This window comes from Ipomoea nil, unplaced genomic scaffold, assembly GCF_001879475.1.
Source record: "Ipomoea nil cultivar Tokyo-kokei standard unplaced genomic scaffold, Asagao_1.1 scaffold2360, whole genome shotgun sequence".
Taxonomy (NCBI): Eukaryota; Viridiplantae; Streptophyta; class Magnoliopsida; order Solanales; family Convolvulaceae; genus Ipomoea; species Ipomoea nil.
Window position 1 is genome coordinate 1,339,918 of NW_017618788.1, and position 16,419 is coordinate 1,356,336.

Here is a 16,419-nt window from a genome sequence, read left to right on the forward strand (position 1 = left end):
TCCTGTAGCTCTGCCCTTAAACGTAGAAATATCTGTCCCAATAACCATATCAGCGCCCAAATTTTCCTTGAGGAAAGCCTCCACCATGATCCTTGGGTTCGCAGTGAGCAAGCATCTCTTCCCACACGACGAGAAAACACGCCACGTCTCCGGGCGCAAGTCTCCGGATTAGAACTTTAGAACTTGGGCAGGACAGCACGCGCCACCGACTCGATGTCAACGACTCTCATGCCGGTGAACGTTGCAAAAACCAGCACGCGGTCCATTAAAAAAATGAAATGCCATTTTTACCCTCATTTTTAACAGCTCAAACATTTATTTAAAAAAAAAAAGGGAGAAAAAATCACTTTAAAAACAATTGAGGGGATAAAGTGACTACATAAACAATATAGGGGGGAAATATGCTATAAGTAAACAACTCAAGAGAAAATGTGACATTTTCCCTTTTAAAAAACAAAAACAAAAAACAAAAACAAAAACAAAAAAAAATAATAAAGTAAAAAGTTAAACAAAAGTCGCCCAGCGGGGGCGTGTTCCACATGCGCTAACACACGCCCGCTGTGGGCGCAAGGTGCGCCAAGCGCGCACCTTGCCTTTTTTTTTTTTTTTTTAATTCTAGACATTAGTTGGGTTGTTGCAGGCCAATTATTTCTCAATTAGGGGTCGTTTGGTTCACGAAATGTCAGATTACCTTAGGGAATGTTAGATTGCTGGGAATGTTAGATTACTGGGAATGTTAGATTCCTGTGTTTGCTTAAAATTGGAGTATGTAATATAATGATGTTTGGTTTAGGGTTATCTTTTATACACATTATAATATCCTTAACATATTTTCATATATTTTAATAAATTTAAAAATTAAAATAAATAAATAAGATAACGGTATCATATATAATTACATGATTTTAAAATATTAACTAAAATCTTGAACTTGAGAAACAAAATTATTTTATATGCTAACATAACATAATAAAAATAAAAAATATATATAATTACAAAAATAATTATATATATATATATATATATATATATATATATATATATATATATATATATATATATAAAATAAATTAACATAATCAAGGTTATCTTACATTACCTAAGATTTTGAAGGGAATCACATTCCCTTCAAAATCCTATGTGGAGGGAATGTGACATTCCTTGGGAATGTTAGATTCCCTAAGATAATATGAACCAAACACCGGAATGTGAGCTTTGAAATGTCACATTCCCTTGGTTATGTTATATAACCTGAACCAAACGCCCCCTTAATTCATTCCCGCATCAGCTATGATCTTGAACAAGAGTTAATTGATCTGACATTCTCCCCAAAATAACCTCTAATAATGTTGCTCTTAGTTTGAAAGAGAAATCATGTCAGATTGGAACGTTTAGCATACATGGGTCCATTGGGAGAATTACATTTTAAGACATTCCAATTCAGTACATACCCATCTTCACATACAAAGAATACCCATCTTCACATACAAAGAATGTCACAAAGATTGCAGTCTGCCAATATGGGGGGGGGGGGGGGGGGGGGGGGTGGGGGGCATAGAAGTCTAAAAAACATCAATTTAGGTTCCTTAAAAACATCATAAAAATGCAAAGGACGCCATTTTGGATATGCTTCAATAGACAATAGCTACACTGTTACCAGCAACATACTAGAGGAAACAGCATGAACTCTTACTGGGCAGTCAAGTGAGACAAAAGAAGCAACCAAAGGCTCTATAATCCTCTGAAATATTTGGCTGCAAGCAAACCCGACACAGGTAAATCCGAGAGGGTCATCATTATCATCCTTTCAACGCAGTTAAGGACTGAGATCCAGTGCCAGTACACAATTTGCGCACACAACCAACATGCTTCCAAAGATGCCAACTTTAATTTCCATTTCTGATCCATTGGTATATAAAAGAGATACAGAGTAGAACTAATTCGCACTAATCATCCTGCAAACATAAAAATAAGAAACCATAATTATGAAATTCAAAACCTATGCAACAAATACTAGACGCCAGTTAAATATTTCAAGCCCAGAACAAGCATATCAATATCTTTAGATGCTTCCCAACAAGTACCCTGAATTGCTTAATCTTTCAAGTTCAAAATGCAAGTTTAATGTTATTCATTTTCACCACTCCATAGCTGTGATTGTTGTTGGGCGTGGGCCGGGTAAGCTGCGTTCAGCCCCGATTGTGGCTTACCATGGTTAAGACTTAAGAGCATCCTCAATAGTTGTAATTTTTGTGAGGTTTTTGAGGTGCAACTAGGAGAGAGAGGGAGAGAGAAAAAAGGGGAGAAAAGAAAAACGTAAAAAGCCTGGTTTACGCGCCATGCTTGGCAAATAATACACTCATCGCGCCTCTCAGCTTCTTTTTCCATGTGGGCCCAATAAAAACCAAGTCCTTGCATTATAAAAAACCAAGTTAAAACCACCACTCCCATAGTCCCATTAGTGTAAAAAATGCCTGGTTTTTTCTTCCTCAAAAACTGAGCAAAAACCACTATTGTGGTTGCTCTAAATAGTTAATGTCCACCTATCACCAACTGCTTTTAAGAAAGATATGGCAATCAGATAATGAAAGAACTCGTGCTTGACTCTCCGGATCGGTAAAGGCAGCATAGTGCCGCTCTGAGATTCAACAATTGTATACGAATTCATTCTTAAATTCTAGAGTGCAGACAGGAACAAGATGGAACATATGCAAGTCAATCACTGCCAGACTGACTTCATTGGAAAGAAGCTCAATTTCCATGCAGCTATTAATATTGCTCATAAGAAGATACAGTGGGAAACACAAACACACCATTTACAAGAACACTATGAAGCATAATATGAAATAGAGTTAAATTTTCGTGGTCATTCATCATGCAATTAAAAGTTAAAACTCAAACATGATTCAGCAATACTAGGAGTAAACCAGCACCAATCTGAACAAAAATAGACTAACACCAATTGGAATTAAAACTATCATATCCATAAAGATAAACAGCGAAGGCTATTGGAAGAGAATGTTGATGTTACAAATACACACCTCATCTTCGTGAGAACCCTCCATCTCTGCCGCTTTTCTCCTTCAGCAGAGCTCTTTCTCTCTGTTTCTCTCGTTTCTCCCTCTCTAACCTCTCTTTCCGCAACTCCTCCACCGTCTTCTTCCCATTGCTCTTCTTCTTAGCCGGCTGCAAGTCGTCATCGTCATCATCGCTCTTTTCATCAGATTTTTTGGTCGGCTTTTCCATATACCAAGGTAATTTCGTTCCTTTCCCAACAATTCCATATCCTAGTTTATACTTCTCATCCTCGGCAGTCACAACCCTAGGCGGCTGCTCCTTCTTCACCTTCTTAATAGGCCTTTGGTCTTTAGATTCAGGCTTAGCTTCAATCGGATCGAAAATTCGAATTCCTTCGAACAAATTGATGTGGTTCGAATCGTTCTCCAATCTCGTCTCCTCGGATTTGGATTTGGATTTGGAATTGGAAGAGGAGGAAGGTGCAGCGGCTTTGTTGACGAAATCGGAGGCTAATCCACGCGCTTGCCGGAGCTTCTCGAGGCGTAACTCGGCATCCCGCTTGCGAGCGTCGTCGCGTTTGAGTTGCTCATCCCGAGCCGCGGCTTCCTCGTCGCGGCGGACTTTCTCGCGGTTATCGTAGTTGTAGACGTTCCATCGCTTTTGCGGGAGAATATTCAGACCACCGTGACCACCCATGCCTCGATTGATCGGAGCACCGGAAAATCGAACAAAATTTACCGAATTTCAGATGTTTAAGTACAAGCCGGTTTAGGGATTGTAAATACTTGTGCAGTTTAAGAACGAAAGCTATTTTTAAGAAAATAATTTAATTTGTGCAACCTTTGTTGCTCTCCGAAGGAGGGAAGTCACAAAGGAGGTATGATATTGGTTAGAGAAAGTATATTGATCGAATTCTGTGATAGAATATTGACTATAACTAGTTAGAAAAATACATTATTAAATTTTTGTTTATGATGTCAATTTGGTTTCCTAATCTATACTATCTATACTATATATAAAAAACAAAATACTCAACTTAACTTCCCGTATAAAATCCTCAAATTTTAATATATTATTTTTTACTTTCTTATTCCTACTATAATTCTACATTAAAATTATCATTCTAATATTGTAAAATAATGTAATACAATTTCTAATTGAATATATTCTTTCCTACTTTTCTATTCTTATTGTAATTCTACATTAAAATTTCTATTCTAAAAGGAATAAGGGTTAAATAGGCCACCCAATTGCACACCAAAGTGCAATTAGACCATCAAACTCAATAAAAACGCAATTGGATCCCTGAACAACACAAATTCATGCAATTAGATCTAAAATGACATGTTTACCTGCTGGAGAGGTTTTGGATTTTAAAATAATTTTAAATAAAATAATTAATTAAAAAATCAAAATCAAAAAAAAAAAAAAAAAAAAAAAAAAAAAAAAAAAAACAAAACAAAACAAAACAAAAAAAACAGCACGGCAGGAGACGAATCGTCTCCAGCCGGCGAACTTCATCTCCCTGGCATGGCAGGAGATAAAGCCCTTCGTCTCCTCGATGCCCGGAGACGTCTCCGGCCATGGGGGAGACGAAGGCCTCCTGGCCATGGAGACCTTCATCTCCTAGTCAGGGAGACGAAGTTCGACCGCCGGAGAAGGTTTGTCTCTGGCCATGTTTTTTTTTTAATTAATTATTTTATTTAAAATTATTTTTTAAATTCACAACCACCACGTCAGCAAAATTTAAAAGGTAAACGAGTCATTTGGACCTAATTGCATTAATTTGTGTTGTTCAGGACCCAAACATTTTTTTTAGTTCGATAGCCTAATTGCACTTTGGTGTGCAGTTGAGTGGCCTATTTGACCCTTATTCCATTCTAAAATTATAAAATAGAGTAATATAATTACTAATTGAATATATTCTTTCCTACTTTTCTATTCGTACTATAATCTATCTATACTTCTTTTAATAAAAACAAAATCCTCCATTTTAATTTTCCACCCAAAACCGGCTTAAAAGGTTGCGTAATATTGTAAAATAATGTAATACAATTTCTAATAAAATATATATTTTTTATTACAAAGGAAGGGGAATACCCACGAATACAATCTATGCCTACACTGAGACTTAAACCCTACACATCCCACTTAGGGGAGTAACCGGATACCAATGAACCACTCAGTCATTGGTTCTAATAAAATATATTGTTTCTTACTTTTCTATCCATACTACAATTTACATTAAAATCCTATATAATGTTTAAGAATCTATTTGACCTTTTTCATTTTTTTAATAATTAATATTTTGGTCTTTTAGCCTCTATGGTTTTATTGATAAGGATGAAATGGAGTTCAACATTTAATCAACTTATATATAGCAACAATATAGTATATTTGGCTTTATAAAATATTTTAATAGTAGTATAGTATCCATAAGTTTTTAGAATATATACCTATATACTATACTATTAATAAAAGTAAAATCCTCCTCTTCAACTTTCCCGCTGAAACTTTTCTTAATATTAATTAATTAATTTATTGGTAAAATAATTAATAAAGCTTAATTGGTAAGAAATTGTTATATTGAAAGTAATATATTAATTGGCAATATTCTTTGTAAATTCTGTGTAATAACATACGGAGTAATTGTTTAACTAAATAATGATTTATTAATTATTATATAATTTTATAAGAAAATAATAATTTATTAATAGTATAGATTTACACCACCACCAACAACAACAACAACAACAACAACAACAATAACAATAACAACAACAACAACAATAATAATAATAATAATAATAATAATAATAATAATAATAATATAAAATTATGTTATTTATACCAATAATCAAGGTTGCAAAACTCGGTCGCCTAGGCGCCCGCCTAGGCGCTAGGCGGCCCCGAGCCTTGGAGTTTTGGCCAAAACTCGGCCGGCCGCCTAGGCGGCCTGGGCGGCCAAACTCGGCCAACTCGGCCGAGTCGGTCAACTCGGCCAACTCGGCCGAGTCGACCGATTTCGTCCGATTTTGACCGATTTTGACCGATGTCGTCTTTCATTAATTATTGATTTTAATATTATTATGACATTATGACTTATAAATTATCATTATTTCATTTATTTAGATGTGTTATTTGAGTGAACGTTGAAAACAACCTCATTAAAATTGTCGAACTACAAGTCTGTTACTATTTTTTTTTAATTTTTTTGGTGCCCGCCTAGCGCCGCCTAGAATCCGCCTAGGCGGTCTAGGCGGCGCCTAGGCGCTAGGCGCTGCCCGGCCGCCCGACTAGCGCCTAGCGCCTACTGCAACCATGCCAATAATACACCAATAAGTTTACACACGCATAATCTTTTCAGCAATGTGAGGTTGAGGATCTGGGTTTAAATAATTAATAAAATATTTTCCAATTCAAATTATATACATTTATGTCTTTTGGCATCAGACATTTTGTATATTATTCATGGTTCATATTTAACAGGAGTTTGTCCCTGTCCAATAACACTATTTAAGTTTTATCTCAAATTTCAAATTTTAAATTTTAAATTTATATGCTTTGTTTAGATTGTCCAATAACACTATTTAAGTTTTATCTCAAATTTCAAATTTTAAATTTATATGCTTTGTTTCAATCTAAACATGATTCAATTTTAAGTTTATTCATATTTTACTGGAAATTTAGTCTTTACCGGAGTCAATTATTTATTCATATTTTACTAAAAATTTAATTTTAACCAAAGTCAATTATTTATTCATATTTTAACCAATTCTATCAAGCATATGCCCCTGGCCTGTTGGCGAAGGATGTCCGCTATGTTTCACTCACCGAAGGATTCTGACTTCATCGTCAATATGATAATATCAACTCCTAATCCAGGGCGACATTTCCCATGATCCCGGCTGCTCCAAATCATTTTTCGGACGAGTACAAGGACTGGTTGATCGATGTGAGTGCAAACCCTCTTGAGAATCGTTTCAAGGACATAGCCGTTAATGGAAACCCAAATATACCCGTTGGTGAGGAAAGAACTCAAGAACAAAGAGACCAATTAACCATCTCGAGGAAAGAAAAAACACCTGCACAAGAGGACATGTCATCTCGGGATAGAGCCTCAGGACATGCAGTTCGAAGGAGGAGGGAGGACCAAGTGAGGCAGCGAAGCTCGGACGAGGATGCTGCTAGTGATGACGATCGAGATCGCTGTTGGAAACGACCCAGAGGGAGACCATTGAGCCAGGTTAAAATACCTCCCCAAACTTTTCCCGTTTCGTATATCGTTGAACTTTGGCCTTTGTTAACGTACATGTACCACTTCTTACAGGATCCTGTCGAGCCACATGTTAGCAACGATGCCCAGTCATCAAATCACCAATCTTCGATGGGACAAAGTGACGGACACTCTAATACCCTTGACATCGAGGTAGTATCTCACCAATCGACGCCGCCCTTAAACACAATTCCTCAAGAGGCGCAACCAGAACCGTCCCAAGCCTCTATCTTTCCCGGCGAGGAGTCGTTTATATCACAATACATGGCTTTTATTGCAGGACTTTGGAGTAATATCTGCAGGAAGATTAATGAGATTCTAGCTGAAAGAATTTCTTCTTTCCAAGGAAGCTTTGAAAAACAACTCCAAGAAATGAGACGGGATGGAGTGGACCTATCAACATTGAAGCAACGAGTGGCCGAGTTCCTTAACAAACCCAAAGATTACGATCGGGCGCGGTTGCAGCTCTCAAATGCACTGCCCGTTGAAACCCAAGTCGCGAAGCTAGATCTAACGCAAGGTGTCCTTAGAGAAGCTCAACTGAAGCATGCTCAAATCGAAGCACTTCTTCTTGACCAACAGAAAGCCCTCAAAGACGCTGCCGATCGAAAAACCCTCCTGGAGAAAACGATAAAGGATCCGCAGGAAGAGTTGGAGGATATTCAGGCCAAGAACCCAGAACTCCAAGACCGTGTGACGGAGGCTCAAGAACAACATAACGCATAGCAAAAGACTGTGACCACCGCTGAGGAGGAAGTTAAACGTATTCAAGACTGCCTCACGTTGACGGTTGAAGATGAAGAAAAACTTACTTTAATCAAAAGAGAGCAGGAAGCGTACAAGGAAGATCTCATGAGCTTTAAAATACTTTAGATTTTTTTTTTTTCGCTTAGCTCTTCGATTTTCCATTTGTTTACCTTTTTTTGTATTTCGGCTAATTTGTAGTATGAGTTTACTTAGAAACAAGGCTTGAATATGACTTGAATTCTCTTCTCTTTTTTTTTTATTCCCTTTTTTTCAACAATACTTGCAAACAATTTTCTCGATTACAAGTGCAAAAAGTATACTTGGAAGAAAGTAATTGAACTTGAACATGAACAAAAGCAACTAAGTATAAACTCAAATGAGTCACTTTAAATAGAAATCTGTCAAAAGAATTTACTCTTAATTACAACATGAACAGAGAGGACTAAACTCCAATACATTTATATTGTTTTGAACAAACGTGACACAAAGGGGTTTATTTTAGTTATGACCGAACTTAGAAGAGGAAGTGTTTCTAAGCTGCCTACGTACCCCTGCAAAGGAGATCAAGTCAAACGTAGTTCAAAGGACCATTTGAATAGGTAGGGCCATTCACAGTTTAAACTCATGCGGGCCAGGAGTTTACCGTACACAGTTTAAGCTCGTGCGGGTCAGGAGAGTCTATGACTTGGGCCCACCCATAGACAAGCGAGATGTTTTAGTAGTTTAACCACGTGCAACATTTTCGGTGGATATCATTCATTATGTAGTCCGTGTGCTTAGGGGTGATAGGTCTTTAAGAATTTCCCATTAATAGGGCCAATTCGCACACCATTTCCGTCAATCAACTTGTAAGCTCCTCCTGAGTATGCTTCTTGGACTACGTAAGGTCCACCCCATTTTGGAGTAAACTTATGCCCGGTTTTCCTTGTAATAATGATAGGTCTTCGAACCGCCAATACCTTGTCACCAATTTGGAATGAGCGGACCCTCACCCTTTTGTTGAAAGCTCTAGAAATTCGAGCTTGATAGCATTCTAAACTTTGTTGAGCTTGTAACCTCTTCTCGTCAAGAGCTTCTAACTCTGCCAACCGCAACTTTACATTATCCTCGTTTGTAAGCCCTTATTGGATAGCTAACCTTAGAGAAGGTATTTGGCGTTCAAGAGGTAAAACTGCTTCAACCCCATATACCAGTGAGTATGGAGTGCTTTGTTTTGGTGTACGGTATGTAGTTCTGTATGCCCACAGTGCTTCTTCCGTCCTCTCTTGCCAATCACGTTTTGACTTCGACACCACCTTTTTAGTAGATTGCATAGAGTTTTGTTAAAAGCCACGGCAAGTCCATTTGCGGATGCATAATAAACTGATGAATTTCTTTGCTCGAACTCAAAAGTTTGCAGATTTTATCCATCAATTTATTATCGAATGGTTTCCCGTTGTCGGTTAGGATGTACCGAGGGATGCCAAAACGATAGATAATGTGAACTCGGATGAAGTCTGCAACATTTTCCTTCTTCATTTCCTTTAAAGCCACTGCTTCAGCCCACTTTGAGATATAACCGGTGGCTGCTAATATATACGAATGCACTGCTGATGACTTGGGTGTAATAGGACCAACCACATCGAGCCCCCATGCATCAAATGGCCACGATGCTACCGTCGTATGTAGCGGTTCAGGAGGTTGATGGATAAAGCTCACATGGAATTGACATGCTTGACATCTACGGGCATAGTCTATGCAATCAATCCTTCACCATCGTAAGCCAGTAGTAACCCATCCTTTTGATGTGAAAATGTAACTTAGGACCAGATTGATGAGCACCGCACACTCCAGAGTGAGCCTCCTCCATCGCTTGTAAAGCTTCCTCTTCGCCTAAACATCGAAGAAACACACTATCAAACGAGCGCCGATATAACGCGTCCTTGAAATATATGAAGCGAGGAGCTCGACATCTTATATCTACCCTCCTACGAGGGTCTTGAGGTAACTTCTCATCAACAAGGTAGTCAATCAATGATTGCATCCAATCCTCTTTATCTACCTCATAGACAGAAGCAGTCGGGAGTTCAACAATGTCGTCAAGAGAGCCATCGTCTTCGAAGATTGGAGGGGTCACCCATTATTGGCATACTCGCAACCGAGGCTCATCTATAGGATGGGATATACTTGAAGCCAAAGCAGCCAAGACATCAGCTTGCTTATTCTGTTTCCTTGGAATGTGCTCCATTGTAGCATATCCTAGCCAATGTAGGAACATCTTTGCATAACCGTTGTATGGGATCAACTCTGGCTTTTTTACTTCGTAAACCCCAAGTACTTGGTTGATAATCAGTTTGGAGTCCCCGTATATCTTAACCCTTAGTTGCTTCATATCAACTGCAATTTCAAGTCCCAAAATGAGTGCTTGATACTCGGCAACATTGTTCGAGCATCGTTCCATCAAGGTAAATGAATAAGGAAGCACTTCCCCTTCAGGCGTAACAAAGACAACTCCAGCGCCTGCCCCCTCTTTGTGTGTCGCTCCATCAAAATACATCTTCCATGGAGGTAAAACTTCAACCACAAGCACATCCTCATAAGGTAGATCATTGGACAGCTCCCATTCGGCAGGAATTGGATGATCAGCTAGGAAATCCGCTAAGGCTTGCCCCTTGATGGACTTCTGTGGTACATAAGTGATCTCAAGCTGTTGAAATAATAAGTACCACCTCGCAAGTCGATCAGAAAGAACAACCTGTGCCATGACATACTTCACTGGGTTTGCCCTGGAAACTAGTCGAATTGTATGCGCTTCAAAATAGTGCTTGAGCTTCCTGATTGCGAATACAAGGGCCAGACACAACTTCTCAATTGGCAGATATTTGAGCTCATTTGACGTCATCATTCTACTTAAATAATAAAGAGCATTTCCTTTCCCTTTATTGTTTTCTTGTGCAAGTAAAACACCCACAGAGCTTTCTTGGGTGGGGATGTAAAGGATCAACGAGCGTCCTGGAATTGGAGCAGTCAGCACAGGCGGCTTCATTAAATAGGACTTGATGCTTTGGAATGCATTCTTGCAGGCCTCATCCCATACAAACGAGACACCCTTCTTCATTAACCGGCTAAAGGGCTGACATCTTCCTGCTAGGTTTGATATGAATCTTCTTATATAAGCCAACTTCCCTTGCAAGCTTTTAAGCTCATGAAGGTTCCTTGGCTCAGGCATCTTCATTATAGCGTCGATCTTTAATTGTTCGATCTCAATGCCCCTATGTCAAACAGTAAACCCAAGGAATTTTCCAGCAGCAACACCAAAAACACATTTCAGGGGGTTCATCTTGAGTTGAAGTTTTCGCAAGCGGTCAAAGACATGTCTTAGATGCATCATGTGATCTGTGCGGAGTTTCGACTTCACAACCAGGTCATCTACGTAGCATTCCACCATTTTATGAAGCATGTCGTCAAATATAGTCTGCATAGCCCTTTGGTATGTAACACCTGCATTTTTCAAACCAAAGGGCATCCACTTTGTAGCAGTAGATACCTTTTCGCGTACGAAACGATGTAAACTCCTCATCTTCTGGAGCCAGGCGGATTTGATTGTAACCGAATGAGCCATCCATGAATGACATGATCTCGTGTCCAGTTACAGCATCTATCATTAACTCTGTGATAGGGAGCGGGAAGTCATCTTTCGGGCATGCAACGTTAAGATCTCGAAAGTCTACACACACGCGGATCTGGCCATTCTTCTTGCGCACAGGCACAATGCTGGATATCCATGTTGGGTATTTAACTTCGCGAATGAAACCAGCCTCTATAAGCTTGTTGACTTCTGCTTCGATTGAGGGAATGAGCTCGGGGCAAAAGTGCCGTTGAGCTTGCTTAACAAGGCGACACCCCTTTTTCATTGCCAAGCGGTGCACGGCTACCTTTGGATCCAACCCTGGCATCTCCTTGTATGTCCATGCGAATACATTAATATATTCTTTCAAAAGTGTGACATATGTTTCTTCATCTTCATTGGAAAGGAGTGAACTAATGAAGATAGGTTGAGGATTTTCAAGAGTTCCTAGATCAACCTCTTTTAGTTCATCCACTGCGGCTTGTACCCCTTCTTTTAACTCTTGGGGTGCATCCTCTGCATCTTCACCCTCGGTTGGAATCTCATCCTATAATGTTATATGAAATGATGATGCCATCTCAACTTGACTTGGTATTGCCTCACAACTTGAATCAATGTTCTCTTGATTTCTTCCTTGCACTTGGGTGTGTACAATAGTTCTTGGTTGGACCTTCAAAACTTCACCACACGAGACATGGATATCAATTTCTCGTCTCATACGAGACGGAACGGCACTCCTAAGCCTTTTTTAGGGTTCCGTTTCAGTAGGAGGGTTGGTTTGCTCCTTCGAACTCTGAGTAGCCCCAATTCTGTCATGTACTGATTTCCTCTTAGCAGGTTTGGGATTCGGCCCAATCCTACGGAAGACTAATTGTCGTGATTCTATATCTCCGATTCTATCAAACACAGACTGCTTCTTGTCACTTTCCTCCTCATCCGTAGAAGTGATGCAGTTACTGGTGGCTCTGTTTATGAATATTCGCACTGGCTTAGGGGGAACATAGCCCAATCCTTTGCGTGCATGCGGTTCCTGCTGGTTTTACTTGCCTTTACCGCCAGCTTCTGGGATGAGTTTCCCCAGCTTCTGTGGCTCTTTGGGATTATATCCAGCTTTGAATAAAAGTTTATAGGCATTAGGGTCGAAGCCGCTAGTGCGCTTAGCGGGCACTGTTTGACTTGTCCCAACTTGAGCTTCATCTTTAAGCAGTTTAACTGGAACTGCTTTTAATGTTTCAATTCTTGCAAGTGGGAAAACAAGTTCCTTGTTGCAATGAGCTTGGTCTACAACTTGCTTGCCTTTCCACTTTAGATTAGGAGGTGTGTCAACATCGCTTTGGTCAGCCTCCTCTACAACTTGTTTCTTCAAGTAAAACTTTGCATCTGCAAAATATGATTCTGCTTCGATGAAGGGAGTTTCATCAGCGACTACCTTTTCTATCACCCTGCCTTTTTCAAACATGAGGCATTGGTGCCAGGATGAGGGAACTACTCCATTCTCATGTATCCAAGGCCGGCCCAACATCAAGTTGTAAAACGTCCTTGCATCTATCACCTAACATAGTGTACTTGAGTTTTGTGTTCCAATCCTGAGGTCGAATCTGATGGTACCTAGTGCTCTTTGTCCGCCTTGATTAAACCCTTGAATCATTAAGCGGCTTTGAGAGAGCTCATCAGTGGAGATGTGAAGTTCCTTCATAGCTCGGAGTGACAGAATGTTCACAGCCGATCCTTGGTCAATCAAGATCCTTTTGATTTTTTGCTCGCGGCATAACCTTCAACAAACAACGGACGATTATGTGGTGTACCACCAAGCAATAGATCCTCATCTTTAAAATTTATCTCGGTGGTATAAGACGCAGCTTTGTGGACTTGAACCTCGTCACCTCCTTCAATCACGGGGAATGAACATTCCCCCTCTTCAACATGTCTCTCTTTAATATTCAAGCGAGTTCCCGGAATATTTGTCCCATGCAGAGGAAGCGCCTTTGGCATGTATTGAGCCAGGGCAACTAGTGTTCGAGACTTGTCGGGACGTCCTTTCATCTTTGTGTTATGGGCGAGGTTCCCCGCTGGCTTTTTCTCAACCCATCGCTTTGTAATTTTCTCCAATGATCTAAGTTCTCTAACATTGTTCTTCTACTTTCTATGGGTAACAACTACCCAATCTCCCTCGCAGACAGGATCGACCTGAGGCGACTTTGGAGGCTGCATAGCAACATGTTTCACAATAAATGGAAGCGGGCATTTGGGTTGTGTGCCCCCATCATCTTCATCATTGTCTACAAGTAACGGGGCAAACCTTCCACACGAAATTTGGTTGGTGCTTGTAGTTGCATCAGCAAGCTCAATCTTTCCATCACGAGCAAGCGCCATCACTTTATCCTTAAAGATGAAGCACTTTTCAATCGAGTGTCCAAGGAAACGATGGTACTTGCAATAGTTGGGTTCGTCCACCCTAGAGGCTTCTTCGGGACGCTTCATCTCTGGTAATTCAATTAACTTGAGTTTTAACAACTCATCCAACATGGGCGAAACATCAGAATCGAGGAATAGATACTGTCTTTGCTGCATCTCTTCAATAATTCTTGTTCCCCTTGATGGGTGGGAAAATGACCTTGGCCTTGGATTTTCAGTCACTTTGGTGAAAACCTGCATTGGTGTTGTTCTCACGTTCATGGCCTCCTTCTTTTCTTGTTTCGGGAATGGCTTGCCCCCTTTCTTGAATTCTTGTTTTGCAGGTGCCTTGGATGAGCTAGGGATACTCGACATGTCGAGCCCTCCATTGGCTTCAATACTCAACTCCATGTCGTTAGCACGACTGGATAGTTCTTTGAATGTTTTGGGCTTGATTCCCTGCAAGATATAAGAGTGCTTGAAGTGCATCCCTTGGATGCACATTTCAATTGCAGAGCTTTGTGATATCCTCTCTTTACATTTAAGGCACAACTCCCTCCATGTCTCGATGTAAGCGCCCGCACGCTCACCCTTCCATTGGCGGGTAGTGGTGAGTTCCAAGAAGCTGACAGTCCTTCTTGTGCTGTAGAAGCGGGTCAAGAACTCGCGCTTCATATCATTCCAGCTATCAATGCAACCATGCTCCAGGTCGGTATACCAATCAAAGGCAGTGCCCTTCAGAGAGCGGACGAACTGCTTGACGAGGAGATCTCCGTATATTCCAGCATCGTTGCAGGTTTCAATGAAGTGGGCGATGTGCTGCCGTGGGTTGCCTTTTCCATCGAACTGTTGGAACTTGGGAGGTTGATAGCCCAGCGGCATCTTCATTTCTTCAATCCTTTGAGTATAGGTCTTAGTGTAAGGGTATGAAGATTGTCCTCCCTCGAGCTTTCCTTTGATCGCTCCCATAATGTAGTCGTTCAACTGCTCGACAGGTATCGTGCTCTCAGAAATTGGAATGCTTTTCTCAGCGGGTGATGGACGAGAGATTGTCTCTTCCATTCTTGGCTTACTTTGATGACGCGGTGACTCGACATCAATCTCATCTCCTTGGGTTTGAGGCTGCTTCTTGGAAGCTCGACTTGTTTCGCCGTTTCTTCCGCTTTTAACCTTTTCACTGAGCTCATTAATCCTCCTGTATTGGTCATATATGAGCATAGTTATTCCCTCGAGAGATTTGGCGATGTTTGCTAGTTGTTCCTCCACCGAAGCTGCGTTCGTTGTCATAGCGGGCATGATTGTGTAGATGTGATTGCAATCCGGTGAGGTTCTCCGCAGAAGTGATGACTGTGGTGAGCTTCCACTGCATGGGGTTTTATTCGAGGGAGTAGGGCTCACAGGAATCTTGTTGCTGGGAGTTCCTTCGCTTGTAGGATTCTTGTTGTCAACAACCTCCATTGTAGCGGATGACCCCTTGTTACGTATAGCTCTTCGTGACATGGTGGAGATTCTGTCAATCCTTCGAACGATGTGTCGAGCGATGTCCTGGGCCTCGTGCAGCTGCACCCCTAGGTTCCACACTCGGCTCCGAGTCATTGCTCCTTCCACATTTTGGATGTCACCGGAACCGGCCACGGATGATGCCTTGGAGCGGGTAGCTTGACCGTACGCTCATCTTAGAGGAGGGATTTCTTGATGCCATTTGCCTTCCTTATAGAGCTCGTGAATCAACAGTGAAGAGATGCGAGGCAGAGTGGTCCCACTAGGTGTGCCAAAATCTGTAAACACAAAAAAGTAAACTTTGTATATATTCACAAAATCTCGTTTACAGTGTATATATATAATTTAATGTGCAGGTACAAAATCTCTGTGTAGTCCTCTGATTCTTCACTAACGTTAGCTACTGATGTGCCTCCGGGATTCAAGTGGTGCAATCTTCAACAACAAACGTCAAGTTTCGAAGCAATTAACCTACAAAACATCAAATTAAAGCGCCTGCAATGGCTTCAAGTTGCTTTCAAAAGGCTTCAAGATCTTCAAAGTACCTACAAAAAGGCTTTAAGTTGCTTCAAGATCTTTAAAACCTGCAAAAAATGCCTTCAATGCCTTTAATTCTTCAAGATCTTCAAATGCCTTCAAAAGAGCTCTCAAATCTTCAAGCCCAAGTCTTCAAGCGTTCTTCAATGCCTTCAAACTCTCAAGCCTTCAAGTTGTTGTGTTTAGGAATGAAAATGAAGGCCTTGTTTATACTAAAAGGCCTAACCAAAATTCCTCAACAAACTCCCCTTATTACTTAATTAATTAATTAATTAACTATTTAGGAAAATGAACCTTGCCTAAAATAAAGTCTAGGTTCATGATAGTATAATCTAATTCG

General features: G+C 40.3%; 2 protein-coding genes across 2 annotated transcripts; both read right to left on the minus strand.

The window, feature by feature from the left end:
• Positions 1 to 1,557: 1,557 nt before the first annotated feature.
• Positions 1,558 to 3,806, minus strand: LOC109152015 (leukocyte receptor cluster member 1 homolog). The gene is made up of 2 exons (XM_019299598.1): positions 3,042 to 3,806; positions 1,558 to 1,955 (listed from the first exon to the last, which is right to left on the minus strand). The coding sequence occupies exon 1, from the start codon at positions 3,712 to 3,714 to the stop codon at positions 3,043 to 3,045; it is 672 nt and encodes a 223-aa protein (XP_019155143.1). The 5' UTR covers positions 3,715 to 3,806; the 3' UTR covers positions 1,558 to 1,955; position 3,042.
• A 5,976-nt stretch (positions 3,807 to 9,782) lies between these two features.
• Positions 9,783 to 11,138, minus strand: LOC109152045. The gene is made up of 2 exons (XM_019299627.1): positions 10,208 to 11,138; positions 9,783 to 10,135 (listed from the first exon to the last, which is right to left on the minus strand). The coding sequence occupies exons 1-2, from the start codon at positions 11,136 to 11,138 to the stop codon at positions 9,783 to 9,785; spliced, it is 1,284 nt and encodes a 427-aa protein (XP_019155172.1).
• Positions 11,139 to 16,419: the final 5,281 nt, after the last annotated feature.

Coding starts and splice junctions, on each gene's coding strand:
- LOC109152015 (XM_019299598.1), bottom strand. CDS start 3,714: ATGGGTGGTCACGGTGGTCTGAATATTCTCCCGCAAAAGCGATGGAAC.
- LOC109152045 (XM_019299627.1), bottom strand. CDS start 11,138: ATGAAGAAGGGTGTCTCGTTTGTATGGGATGAGGCCTGCAAGAATGCA. Junction 10,136..10,207: donor CTTGGCTGCTTTGGCTTCAA/GTATATCCCATC, acceptor CAATCTTCGAAG/ACGATGGCTCTCTTGACGAC.